Here is a 15073-nt window from a genome sequence, read left to right as displayed (position 1 = left end):
GGGAGCATCAGCCATGAGAATGTATAAAAATTTTGGGGCTTAAAGGATGTTTCAAACTTCTGGGCCCCACGGTGGGCGCCAATGTTCTTACCAGACCTCGCCGAGAAATAGATCGCTTTCCTGATAAGGATGACGTATCTCTCCGAAGTATAGCTCGGTTGATGTCGACGATGAAGAACCAGGGGGGTGGGTACCTGCAAAGGCACTCCGACGCTCAAATTAGTAAGAGTATTTTGGTATGTAAATGCTTCTTAGAAAGATCGCTCACTTTTCTCCATTCCTGCTTTTCCTCTTATATTCGTACGGAGCTAAACGTTAGATTTAGGTTGTAATGTTTGGAGAGGAAATTAATTGCTTATTCCGACGTTATTAAGTGGGAAATGAATGCCGATCATTGCAAACGTTCGGTTGCGACTGTAGATACGTTACCGAACTTATAACTCGTAACCGACTTTACTGGTCATATCACTATTACTTTTTATTACATTTCTATAAAATAAACACTTTTAAATCTAAAAATTCAAATACAAAATAATTTATTTATTAATTATTTTAATATAACCATTTATTATTTAAGTAGTTATTTTTTCAAAAAGAGTTTAATTAAATCGTTTACCAAAGTAACGTTAATGGTGCTTAGATTAGAATGTTATACTCATCGTAGCTAGTTTAGGATCTGGGGTGCCACACACTGTCATCATCTAAAAGCTCTCTTGTGGCGGCTGTTTTGACCTTTCATTTCTTAACCTTTTTGTGGGAAATCTAGAGTGGCGGTGGGTAAGGGTGTCGGCTTATAAGATTGACCCAAGGCATCATTGATAATTTGCTAATATATGCGGTAGGGTGAGAGATAAAAGGACATACATAGAGAACCTGAAAATATAAAAGAAGCTAAAGTGGAGGTGGAAGTTAATACCACCAAGACATAAAGCAGAGATGTGCAATGGCAAACCTGTAATGATATGTTATATTACAGTACCTCGTGCATATTTGTGGTAAAAATTTGAAAAAATACACCCTCTTTGGTAAAATGTCTAAATAATATTTCTCTCATCTATTTATTACACTTTTTTTCCGATTAAAATAATGTATATTTTAATCTATTTAATTAAAATATCATTTGATAATACTTTATTAAGAAGTCTAACAGCATAGTTTTACTTTTAGTCCATCTCATCACGTTATTAATGGTTATGTGATAAAAATAAAGTAAAAAATTAACGTGAATCATGAACTAATTAAATAAAGAATAATGTTAGAGAACTAAAAGGGTATTAATAAAAAATTAGTTAAATATTTTTGGGTGAATCCAAAATCTCTACGAATTAATATATATGGATGTTTCTTCTGCTAAGAATCAGAATGTTTCTTTTTCATATTAAATGAATGTTCTTTTATATATTTTTCGAATTTTTTTTGTATTGTAAATATAAATGTCTCTATTTCTTTAAGAATTTCATATTTTTTTTAAATTTTATAAATATTTAATTATTTTTACTAAAATATAACTGGATATTTCTTTTGTTAAGTATTAGGATGTTTTTTTTTCATATTAAATGAATGTTTTTTTTATATTTCTGTAATTGTGTAGTTTGCAGTCTCTTTAATCATCAAAACGGCTCCTAATATCCCAAAACGCAGAGAGCAACATCCTGATGATGCTCCTACCGTGCGACTACTGTGAAAGCCATTGGCAATCCAAACTTCAGATGATCACCTGCGCATCATAGTACCCTCCAACCAAGTCCACCTTCAAAAACAAGAACATATATACTTCAATTTTCAACTTGGGAATTATCACAAACACCTAGAAATCTAGAACTAGAAATTGACGTAACTAACTAACCCCTTGTTCTAGACCATCAGTGAGGCTGGAATGGTGACGCCAAGAGACGCGCTGGTTATAAGGAATTCTTCCTCCGTCGCCTCTTCCCTCCACACCCGCCACCGCCTCCATGGCTTCTCCGGCTGTCCCCCCGCCCTCGAAATCGCCGCCGCCTTAGGGATCGAGCTCAAGTTCAACTCCAACTGCAACGGCGACTTCGATAACGCATCTGGTTTACAAAAGGGAAGCGGTTCTTGTCGACGGTGGCGAATTTGACGAGTCAGATGTCGGTGATAGAAGAGGAGTGGGTCGCAGTGGGGAGGCGGAGAGGACCTGACGATGAGAGAAAGAAGTCTGTGTGTGTGATTGTTGGAGGTGGGTAGGTTAATGTGAAAGAGAAGAGAAATGTTTTTATAGGTTTTAATTATGTTTACTTAATTAATTTTAAATTTTTTAAATTTTAAATTTAAAAAATTTAAAATTAATTATTAATATAAATTAATATGATTTTGTTTAGTTTTTGACTGATAACATCTTGGTTCCATATATTTTTTCTTAAATAAAAGGATCAAATTAAATATATTGAAATTTTGAGAATTAATTTAATACACAAGTATAAATTGAGGGATCAATTTGAATATTAAATCTTAACGTTTCCTCGATGTAATGGGTTCTTAAAAAAAAAAAGGTTGGTATGTATTTTATATGGATATATGGAAGTATATAGGTCATATATAATGTCTGTCTCATAATTAAGTAACGTGGTTCAAAAACTATACACATTTGAGTTGAGTTAGATCTTGCTTTGGTAAATAATGTTTATTATAGTTGATCAAACAATTTGGTAAGCTTCTGATTGGTCATCTTATATTTACTTCAAATGGATCAAAAAGTGCGGATCAAGCAAGTACCAAAAATATCTTTGTATACTTTTTCTAACTTTCACCAAATTTTATTACTACGAATAATTTAACTAATTTCACTTGACTTGAAAAAGATTTACCGTGTGCATTAAGTCTTCAATTAAGAAAAAGATCCTTTTTATCTTAAAGATTCAAAATTTCCATCCTTATTTAAATAATTAAAATGTTTACAACCTTGATGATTCTTATAAATGATAATGTATACTTTTCTAACCTAATTGCATTAAGATGGCCTCATTGTCACCCACTTTCTAGTTGTTGGTTGGACTTTCAATTAAAAATTGTGCATGACTTAAATTATTCCGATGATTTAGTATATATATATATATATATATATATATATATATATATATATATTCATGAATCTAAGTTTAATCGGCTGAAACTTTCAGTGTTGCCGCTTGATACACATGTATATTTGTTTCTAATTATTTTATTTATTTTAAACCCTAAATATAAACTCATAATTTTAAATTTTAAATATTAAATCCTTCATAAAATGAGAATTTTTAGTATTAAAAAAGATTGGTTAATAATATTAGTTAAATAAAAATTGGTTTCTTATGCTTTCTTTTAATAAATATAACTTATAAAGGCAATCATTCAAAATTAAAGAATATATTATTGATTATCTTTTTAAAATATTTTCATAACATTAATGCTATTAAAATTAAATAAACTTAATTTTTTTATTATCTACAATATTTTTTAATTTGACATATAAAAAAAGAATACATCCTAAATCTAAACTCTATTTAATCATATGCTAATGGAAATATTATTTTTCTCCTTCTTTTAAGGACTTTCTACCCGTCCCATACTCTCGGTCACATGGATCACATTCTCAATCCTCGTCTCGATTTCATTTAAATATTATAATAATCATAGACAAATATTGATTATTTGCATGGTTCTGAAAACCGGACCGGACCGGCCGGTTCAACCGGAAAAACCAGGAACCGGTCACCTAACCGGTCCGGGTAACACTAATAACCGCCTGGCAAAAAACCGGCCAAAAACCGGTCGAACCGGCGGTTAACCGGCGAACCGGAAGAACCGTCCGGTTTTTTTGCGGTTCAATGGTTTGCGAATTCATAAGCCAAACGACGTCGTTTTGGCATTTTTTTAAAAAAAAAAAAAAAGAAAAACGCTCGCGACTAACCCTAATCTGATATCCCCCCTTTCTTTCCCCTTTCTTCCCCAGTTCCCTTTCCCCACAGTGTCCATAGCCACCCACAGCCACAGCCTCTCACCCTCTTCAGCCTCTTCATCACCGTCTCACCCTCTTCAGCCACTCAGTTTCTCTCACCCTCTCACCCTCCGACAGGCCACAGCCACTCATCGCCGTCGCACCTCTCTTCCATCGCCGTCGCAGAGCTCCGGTCCTCCATCGTAGTCCCCCAGCTCGCCACCTCCACCGTCGCACCTCTCCTCCATCGCCGTCGCCCAGCTTCCCACCTCCACCGTCGTCGCCCAGCTCTCCACCTCCACTGTCGTCGCCGAGCTCTCCTCCATCACCGTCGCCCAGCTCCCCACCTCCACCGTCATCGCCCAACTCTCCACCTCGCCCAGCTCGCCGGTAATACTCTTCCTTCCACCTCCGTTCATGGTTCTGTTCTTGTTCCTGTTCTTCTCTATCACAGAAAACATGTTGCTCTCTGTTCATGTTCGTTGGTGTATTCTGTTTATTCATGGTATTTGGTTGATCATGTTCTGATTCTGATTCTGATTCTGTTCATGTTCCTGTGAATTCTGTTTACTCTGTTCATGTTTTGATTCTGTTCATGGTTTATTTCTGTATGCACAAAGTGGTGTACTCTGTTTATTCATGGTATTTGGTTGATCACCACCTTGGTGATTTGCTTATGTAGTAGGTGCTAGCCTGCTAGGTGGGTTTGAAAGAGTTTGTACTTGAAATTAGATCAGTGGTTTGGTTAATAGTGGAGGACATGGTCCTGGAATTAGAACTTACACTAATGCTGATTTCTTTCAAGGGCTTGATGAATCACAAGAAAGCCAGGAAATAAGAGACTCAGAAGCCATACTGCAGATGTTGAGGAAAACTATTTAGTTACCTCAGAGTGCTGAATTGCATTGGCACTAAAACAGGTACGAATGTCTAACTTTCTAATTGTAAAGAGTAAAACTTATCTCAGCTAATGCACATGCACCTGGTGCTTTGTTAACCATTACTGTCTAAATATTAATCAATGGCAGAAGGGAGCTTTATCAAACATAAATTGTGTCATAATTGTGCTTATAACTCAAATAAATCTACGTACGGTAATAAATCTACACTCGCCGATGATTCATAATCCAAGTACTCTAGATTGGTAAGCCTAATCATATCCTTATGTTATTTGATCCTGTTAATGTATTAAGAGGTTAATCATATTGTCTCATCAGGTGGTTTTCCTTGTCTTTGATCCTGTTAATGATAATTATGATTTTTGATGAGTTGCACCTTTGATTAGTTGAAAATTTGCTAGTAATTGTATCTTTTGAATGTAGAACACTATGGGTTTGTCATTATGTACGTTTTATTTTTTGTTTAGTTATAAACTTTGATGTTTGAAGTTGTTTGTGAACCTCTAATCTTAAGTAATGGATAATTTATTATGTAAAATATTAAATTTTATTAAGTTATAAATTATTGAATTTTATTAAGTTTAATAATTTTATTTAATATTTAATTAAACCGGTTGAACCCCGGTTCAACCTCGGTCGAACCAGTGAACCATTGAACCAGTGACCTCACCGGTTTATTGACCGGTCCGGTTCTCGCAACCTTGATTATTTGTAACAGTCCGTAAGATCTATTACATTATATTGATTTCTTCCCTCCCCTTAATATTTGAATACGGAAGTACAGAACCAAGTGCGCAACGGTGTGTTTGTGTTTCTTTGTCGGTCTACTCTCGAAGAGGTAGATAAGTACTTCTGGTGCATTTAATGTTTTGTATTGAAACTAAAATATTTCAAGTTTATAATACATTTAAATACAGTAAAATTTATAAAAAATGTTAAAGTGACAATATTTTTTCTTTACATTTACTTTACATTTGAGTTAATACTAATTAATTTTCTATTTTTTTTATTAAAAATATTAATCTCCTAACATTCTCAAAAGTTCATAATTATGTTTTCAGATTCAACTAAAACAAAGGAGGCCTAATAATCATTATACTGAGTTTAATCATTATACTCTAGTTTAAGAGTTTAAGATATTAAATGTATTTAAATTTTTATTTAATTTAAATTTTAAGATGATATTTACAAAGAGAAATATTATCATTCTTTCTGCAATTTGGAACTATTTATTAGTTAAATAATTGAAAATCTGATAAGGAAAGCCACCTTTGAATTTTGCGGTTATAATTTTACTAACGCATTGTGGCATTGATATAAAAAGACAAATGGAAAACATAACTGCCCAGAGAGGCAGATAGACACTTGGGTCGGTGTAGGGGTGGCAATGGAAATCATGTCCGCCCTATAATAATTTATATAAAATTCGTTCCGTTTTTATTTTTGGATAGTAAAAAATTGGGATAAGTATCATTTTGATCTCTAACGTAAGGGCCAAAAATTTATTTCGTCTCTAGTCTTTTTTTCACAACAAAAAGGTCCTAAAGATTTCTCTTTGTTTTAAAATTATCCTTTGTGCCTAAAAATAATTTTTTAAGACCAAAATATCCATATTGGTTGCTATTTCTTCCCGCGAAATCATTTTGCCTTTCCCAAACAAGACATTGTCTGAGAATAGGATTGCAGAGTGAAACGTTTATATGAAATCATTGTGTGAAACCCTTGGAAGCCCTTCCTACGAGGACTGTCCGGCGTTGGTAGCTCAAGCGAGGTTGCCGGAAAACTTCCTGCATTGTTGACTTGGCTTCGTTCCTACAGAAAGTCCTTGGCGAGGTAAGTGTTATTTGAATGCAATTTCTCCTTTGTTGATGGACGTAACCGGTTTAGGGTTTAATGTGGATAGTGCGAAGGTGTGTGAAAGGCTAGGGTTTGAACTGGTTGTAGTTGTTGCTGTTATTAGTTGGTTTACTAACGCCCTGTGTTGAATAGTAGGGTTGTTCAGGAAGGAGATGGCGCTCTTCAACATGCGGGTGCACCATGGTGGGGTATTTGGATATGAGAATGGTGTGCTCAGGTACTTGAAGGGTCGATCTACAGTCGTTGAAGACATTGACGGTGATCGGTGGAGTGTGTTTGAGGCATACGAGGAGCTCAGGCAGCTTGGATACTTGAAGTCCACCATCGCCGCGTTATGGTATAAAGACCCAACTGCGGATGATTATGAGAGTCAGTTGAAGCTGTTGATAGGTGACACAGATGCAATTGAAATGTGTACCATAGCAGCTAAGAGAGGCTTTGTTGATTTGTTTGTGGTGCATGAGGTTGGGAATGTCGAGGGGTTTCCAGAGGTCGATTTTCTGGACGTGGGGGGAGAAACTGTAGGCGGCGAGAGTGAGGGACCTTTACGTGATGGTCTGGATTTAGTGGTGTTTGAAGGGAATGTACAAAAGAGTGATGGAGCTGGGGTTGCGGCTGAAGCAGAATGCCAGAATAAGGACGGTGGAGTGGAATTAGGCCAAGAGGGACATGAGGCGGACAACGAGAGTGATACCAGTGGCGAAGACAGTGATGACCCAACATAGTTGCCATCTAATGAAGAGGAAAATAGTGTCGAAGACATCCACTTCACTGATAGTGATGAGATCTACGACTATGAAAGTGGATTCGGTGAAGATAATGTTGTGCCGAAGGACTCCAGTGCGGGGAAAGACAAAAAGGTTGTCACAAGTGATTTGGATGATGACGATGCAGTTGACAGTGATGAATTGGAGCAGGACCATGTAATTGGAGGACAAGAGTCTGGTGCTGATGATGGGGAGGAGGCTGCTGAGGGTGAAGGACAGAGGTTTTCAGTGCATAAGTCTCAAAAGGACATGGAAAAGTACCAATGGAAGGTGGGCACATTGTATGAATCTCGGCAAGAGTTTAAAGACACAGTAGCGACCTATGCAGTCCACACAGCTAGAAAACATTAAATTCAAGAAGTGTGACTTGGTGAGGGTCCGGGCTGTTTGTCAGAAAGGCTGCCCCTTTTAGTTATATGCACACAGGGTCGGTGAGGAATCCACTTGACAACTAAGAAGCATGAATCTCCAGCATACCTGCATGTTGACACACCGGGTTGGAATTATGCACAGCAAGTGGTTGGGTAGCCAGTTTAAGAAGAAAGTTGAATCCAACCCAAGGATCAAGGTGAAGGAGCTGGTTGCAAGGACTCACAAAAAATGGAACCAGACCGTTACGAAGGCAATGGCAGCTAAGACAAAATAGGAGGCTTTGAGTCAGATACAAGGAGCCTTTAGAGAGCAGTACAAGCGAATAAATGACTACTGCCATGAACTCCTAAGAACAAACCCAGGTCCCACAGTGATTCTGAAGGTAATTCGATCACCAGATTTTGGTCAACCAACCTGCCAACATCTCAGCCCAGGAAAACCCCCCTCCCAAGGTCCAAGAAAAATGCAGCCCGGCCCACCACACAAGCACCTCAGCCCAAGAAAGCTTCCACTCAGCCCAACATCATGCCCCCCAAGAAGAAGGTTGCATCAGCTGCAACCTTCACCAGCAACAAACAGCCCTTTAGCCAGCCAACTGTGAGGAAGAGACAATTTTCTGTCCTTCAAACCAGTGCACCTCATGTACCCCTGCAGAAGCTGAGGTTGATGGCCAAGTTACCTCCATCCCAGTGGGGGAATCTTTAGGATCTGCATGTGATTTCTTTTGTGACTCATGTCTTAGTGATTTGCAAGCAGTATTTTGTATTTTGGTATTGGCTTGTTAGTTTCAGAACATTACCTTAGTTACCTTGGTTTCATTACTGTATTTTGGTATTAAGTGCCTGGGGACACTTGAAGTGTTGCTTCTCTGTATTTTGGTACTAGGCATGTTGAGGCAAACAGTTTACTCGTGTATGTTTTAACTACTCATCAAATGAAATATGCCATTAGCAATTACTGAATTTTTAGATCCTGTATTCAATGCTTTTGTGGTTTACTCATAAGGTACATTTACATTACAAAATAACATAATTCCACCATTAAAGAAGGTGGCATTTGAGCAACATTAAACAGCACTTCTCTTCATTAATTCAAACAACTACTAACATGCTACACATCTAAACCACTGTAACATCACAGAATACCCTTAAACTCTACCCACACAACACAAGAAATCTGATAACATTCCCTACGAAAATCATCTATAACATAGGTGCAATCCATTCAGGTGCTTTAAGTTATATTGATTTTGCAGCATTAAGAACAAAGACCCCACCCAGCCAGCAATACATAGAGCAGCAACAACCCAAAGCTTCTTCTCCACTTCCTTCAATCTTGTCTTTAATTTCGTTATATTTCTCCTATTTCTTGCAATTTCAGCCTCTTGTTGAATACCTCCAGGTTCTGGATCTGCCCATCTGAAGAAATCACAGCCATCATAAACCTGCAGAAGCCACAGAAGCATATGAACAAATCCCAAATTCTCAGATCCACGATGGCAAAATAGGAAGAACACCTTACCTCATAGTATACGCAACCCCAAAATCTTCGTCCTGAGTTTTCTTTCGTCGATGAAGTTCGCAAAATCGGCCTCTCACCATGTCCACAGAGCAACTCCTTTGCAGCTGAACGAAAACTTGAGGCTCTTGAGCTCTGGGAAGCCATGGACGCCGTCTCCTGAACCCTAGCGCTGCTACTCTTCGTCGACCTTCAGCAGCAGCCGCCGTTCGTCCTCCCCTGCACTTCACATTCATTCAATTTCATTATTTAATCCTTTTATTATTATTAATATTAATTAACATTACCTTATATCCGTTAAAACGGTCGTAACGGAAGCTAACGACCACAAGGGTAAAATCGTCCGAGGGACGATTTTAAAACAACAAGGAACTTTTGGGACCTTTTTGTTGCGAAAAAAAGGCTAGGGACGAAATAAATTTTTGGCCCCTATGTTAGGGACCAAAATCATATTTATTCCTAAAAAATTTGAGAGAAGTGTTAAGAGGTCAGTAGATTTTGTGATTTATAGTGATCAATGTCATTATTGATGTTTTTAATAGTGTGAGATTATATTGATATAGGATAATTTTTTTTCTTTTACTGATTAAATGCGAGCCAAATTTCAATAAAAATACTAGTCCCTACACTTTAAATTCTAATTCATTTTTATGAGTGCTCGTCTCGTTTTATCTACTCATATAATTTTTGAAATTTAAGAAATAAAAATAAATTTACTAACTATGTTATATATAATATAAATTAAAATAAATACTTAAATATAATATAATATTATTAATTATTTTACTAATTATTTTATATATATTACATAAATTATATATTAAAATTATATATATTTATATATATACTGAATAGGGACAATAAATATTATCTAAATTTAGTTTTGACTTTGTCTCTGATTCAGTAAAAATCTGTCCCTCATCAAAACAGGTAATTACCCATTTTGAATAGATAAAGACGAAATGGGTACTTACAGATTCGAATATCTTGATAAATCTTTTGACCTCAATTTTTTCTCTTAATTATTAACTGTGATTTTTTTTATAATCTTACATATTTTTATTTTTACTTAAAAAATATATAATAAAAAATATTTATTTCTCCATAAATAGTGCTTTCACATTTAAATAAAATAAGATTTATATATTTTTTGTGTATTTTTATATTACTTTTATAGTATAAAAAATAAATATTTTATCTTCTCTTATTTTTTTTTATTTATCACTTTTAATATCAAGAATGCAAGATATATAAAGGGGTGTAAATAAAAATGATTTATATATCATTTCTGTATTTTACATTTTTTTCATTAAAATTTTTGCAAGCCCGAATCACCCCTCTGTAGCTCTTTTCATTTGGCTGCTTCTGTATCTATATTTATATTTATATTTAAATGACTATTAAAAAATTATCTGTATACTAATCATTAAATTAATTAAGTAACTGATTTAATAGTTTAACAGTTCAATCAAGATCGAATGATTTAATTTAATATTTTCTAAACTAATAAAATTTAAAATTTTACTATTTCACCAAATAATTTGTTCATATTTTTCATAAAAAATTTACAAAATAAAAAAATTTAATTAACTTCTAATTCTAATATGATAATCAACAACAATACTCATCACATTACATAAAAAATTTAGAATAAAAATATTTTAACAATTATGATAATTAGTACTAGTGAGAAGAAGAAAAAAAGCACAGCAAAAATTGAAGTTGTAAGGTAAAAAAAGAGAGAGTAAAAAATGATAACTTGTGATTAAAGTAATACACTAATATATATACTTGAGTAAATACACTTAATTCAATCTAAATTTTAAACACTGATATATATATATATATATATACTAAATACTTTTAGGAACTAAAGATTAACTAAAATTAGTTGTAACTAACTCTAAAACTAACTTCGAGCTATGATGTCAATTTGTTCTTTAGAATCTAAAAATAGAAAATTCACCATCCAAAACCAGATAATTTAAAAACAAAAAAACTGAGTAAAGAATCTAAACTCAACATCTAAACTAAATTCTGAATTACATTAGCAACAATCTTAACTCAGAAAATAAAATTATTTTAAAAAATCAATGACTCAGAATAACAAATTATTTCAGAAAATTTAACAAAACACCATCAACTATCATCCATCAAAATTTAACAAAATAAGCAAAAATTAACAAAAATAAAAAAAACAACTTTAAATTAGATTTTAACAGTTCAGAATCTGTAAAATTAACAAAATAAACAAACACAAATTGAAGTAGTAGTTCTTACTGACGGCAAAAAAAGCAGGAAAGTGATAGCAAGAGAGGAAGGAAAGTGAGCTTGAACAGAGAGAGAAGGGGAGAGAGAGGGGGTTCGAAGACAATAGCTTCACGATGAGGACAAAGACAATAAGTGACAACAGCTCCGAGCAGACTTTCTGGCGATGTCGAGGAGAAACGGGTCTAGGAGGAAAAGTCAAGTAGACTTTCAAGAGGCAACGACGGCAATCTCTTGCTATTACCGTCTACAGCGATAACGGTAGCATTCTAAAATTTAAAGGTGGCTGCTGAGTAGCCATATATTCTAAGAAAATGTCTAATCCAATCCAAATCGATCTTATAATTTAATTGGTTTGATTATAATTTATCTCCAAATCTGACCAAACTGATCTATAAACACTCCTATTACTTAACCCTTAATAGGGTTTTGTTCTAAAGTTTAGGGTAAGATTTTATTTGTGTATGTGAGAGAGAGAATGAAAGGAGGTTTTCTAGTTTTTTTTTTTAATTAAAAAAAAAAAAAAAAAAAAAAACTTGTCCGGTTCAAACTATTGTCAGTTTGATTGGTTCTTTTATCAATTTTTTGCCAACAAGTTTTTCACTTCAATTGAACCAGTTAGAAATCAGTTTTTGATTAATCCAATTAAATTTTTCGATCCAGTTTGATTTTTAAAATTATAGTTCTTATACACGTAAGTTATTATTATTAATAATTACATTATCGTTTTCATTTTCATTTATCTCATTTTCTTTAATGTTAAATTAAATTGATATTCATTGATTGAGATATGAAACTATCATTATCAAATTTATTGTTATTGTTAGGAATTAGCTAATAGAACATATGTTAATAATTAAATATACTAAATAAAACTTTGATATTTTTTTATTGAAAATTTAAAAAAATTTTCCTTTTACTTCCTCAAATATATATTAATAAAAAATATTAAGAGATTATCAAAATTTATTGTTTTAGATCATTACTTAATTATTAACTCAATTTTTTTAGTTTAATAATTTAACAAGATATTTTATTTCATATTTTTCAATATTAATATTTAAGTGATGACTAAAAATAATAATTTATAACTCTCTAACATTCTTCTATGTTAATCAAACTAACCCTTATTAAAGTGTAAGCCTCAAATACAATAGATAGGTTTTTCATTTAACATAGTGGGGAGAACAAATAAGTATTATTGTTATTAAAACTGTTAGGTATATATCAAAATTAAATTATTATGTAAGAAAAAGTTTAAAGACCAATATTTTTATTAAAATTTAATCAATATTTAACCAAAAAAATAAATAATCTTATATCATTAGATATAATTTTATATTATTAAAAATATTAATAATGACTACAAATCATAGAACTTTTTGACATCTAACACTTCATATATTTATAATAAATATTTTTATATTTTAATATATATTTTTAATTGACGACTGATTTTGATAATATATATATATTAATATTATTATTATTATTATTATTATTATTATTAAAAAATATTATTTATATATTAAAATTTAAAATTAATTATTAATATATTTATATATATATATAATTTAATTTATTTTTAAAATATATTTATATTTTAATAGTTAATTTTAGTATATATAGCATGATCGATTATTATTGTGGTCAAATCCCATATATAAATAGATCCCCAAAGACATGCAACAACCTCTTAATTTCAAAGTCTCAAGTCTCAACGCGCACAACACGCACCATTTTATCCCCTACACAGTACACACAAACGCTTCATCTCTCACTCTTCCACTACCCCTTATCTTCAACACAAACAACACCAAACAATTAATTTAAACTTCCATGGAGGCTCAACTCCATGACCACACTAAACGACAAAATCCTCTAAAGCTTTTCGGCTTCGGTGTGGACCACGATGACGATGACCTTTCAACGCTCTTCGACGCCGTCTCCCCGTCCGTCTCACCTGAATCCGATGGCAGAGCCGGAGGCGCGTCGGTGTTCCCTCCCTCGTCTTCCTCCTCCGGCGAAAGGAAGTACGAGTGCCAGTACTGCTGCCGCGAGTTCGCAAACTCGCAGGCTCTTGGAGGGCACCAGAACGCGCACAAGAAAGAGCGCCAACAGCTCAAGCGCGCGCAGCTCCAAGCAACGCGAAACGCCGCCGTTTCATTCGTTAGAAACCCGATCGTCTCCGCCTTCGTTCCGCCTCCTCACCTTCTTGCCCCGCCGGGGTCAGTTGTGGGCCAGTCGGGACCTCATCACCCATGGATCTACATGCCGCCACGTGCTGCGCCTCCTTCTTTCCACGTGTCCGTTTCTCACGGCTGCGTCTTCCCCAACAGCAATAGCAACGGAAATTTTAGTAGCTGTAACGGTAGTGGTGGAGGTGGGAATTATAGCGCTATAACGGGTGCAGGGGTGTTGCCTTACGCTGGTGGAGTAGGGGAATCCTCGCCCCCATCTGCCAAGATGGGCTCGCAAGTACAAGCCCGGGCCCACTATGTTAGGATTGATGGGCCTTGTTTGGATAGGTTATCGTCCAAAGGGGATAGAGGTACAAATTTGGATGATGGGTTAGGGTTGGACTTGGTCTTGGCCCACCTTGATGCCTTGGCCCGATTCGTAACGAATTAGTAAGATTACAAATACCCATAAAAGTGAGTGTAAATGATGAAAATGTTGTTGGCCATCTTTTCTCTCATTCTAGGTGTGAGCTTTTGATCCGCCGCTTATGTGCCTATTTAGCTTCTTCTGCAACTTATTGTACATTTTTTCACATTTAATTTGTTTATGGTTCAAGATCCAGAAAAAAAATGTTTATTTATTTAAAAATAAAATACTTATCAGATTAACTAATTTTATGTTTATAATTATTATACATATTTAATTAATAGAATGATAAATTAATAAGTTCCTAAGTATTTTATTAAAATATATATTGTACTGACTAACAAAAATATGAAGTGTACGCTAAAAATCAGGTATTATTTATCTGTTTATAAATATATGTATTATTTAATTTATTTTTAATATGAATTTTATATTTTAATAATATATTTTATATCGATGGTTAATTTAGTGATTAATTTATAATGTATACCTAACATGATATACTTGTTAAATAGTGCTTTTCCTAAACTGATTCAATTCAATAATAAAAGATTACCCAGATTAAAATGAGATGTTGAAGAAGAGAACACGAATTCATAGACAAGAAGTTGTACTGAACTATGATGTAAGGTAGGTCTACACCTAAAAAAGTATTTCCATGGTCAAGTTAGAAATACTAGAGATACTTAATTAGATGATGAATTAGATAAATATTTTTGGACTTTGATACTTATTTATGCTATTTGTTATGCCTCTGAAGCCTTTGGTCATCATTAGTAATTGAATATCCAATTAGTAGCAGTTCAAGCATTGGAGCAATTCAGCAAATGACTTAAGCGGTTGAGCTC

General features: G+C 34.0%; 1 protein-coding gene and 1 pseudogene across 5 annotated transcripts; both read left to right on the top strand.

The window, feature by feature from the left end:
• The first annotated feature begins 3933 nt into the window (after positions 1–3933).
• On the top strand, positions 3934–8797 carry LOC148565659 (uncharacterized). Of its 4 annotated transcripts, none has more exons than XM_088486139.1 (3): positions 3934–4327; positions 4743–4857; positions 4966–8797. In XM_088486139.1, exon 3 carries the CDS (start codon positions 6846–6848, stop codon positions 7416–7418), a length of 573 nt encoding a protein of 190 aa, XP_088342265.1. In that variant the 5' UTR covers positions 3934–4327; positions 4743–4857; positions 4966–6845; the 3' UTR covers positions 7419–8797. The 4 variants fall into 4 exon arrangements, with proteins under 4 accessions (XP_088342265.1, XP_088342264.1, XP_088342263.1 ...); XM_088486138.1 differs by having other exon boundaries at positions 4743–6669; positions 6829–8797; XM_088486137.1 differs by having other exon boundaries at positions 4743–6669; positions 6826–8797.
• Positions 8798–13259: 4462 nt separating this feature from the next.
• Positions 13260–14471, top strand: LOC107643854 (zinc finger protein GIS3 pseudogene; annotated as a pseudogene). Its single transcript, XR_015883597.1, has one exon. The product of XR_015883597.1 is annotated as a zinc finger protein GIS3 pseudogene (transcript).
• The last annotated feature ends 602 nt before the right edge of the window (positions 14472–15073 follow it).

This window comes from Arachis ipaensis, chromosome B5, assembly GCF_059453495.1.
Source record: "Arachis ipaensis isolate K30076 ecotype BB chromosome B5, ASM5945349v1, whole genome shotgun sequence".
In the NCBI taxonomy this organism is placed as follows: domain Eukaryota; kingdom Viridiplantae; phylum Streptophyta; class Magnoliopsida; order Fabales; family Fabaceae; genus Arachis; species Arachis ipaensis.
The sequence above is the reverse complement of the archived record's forward strand: the minus strand, read 5'-3'. Positions and strand labels throughout refer to the sequence as shown.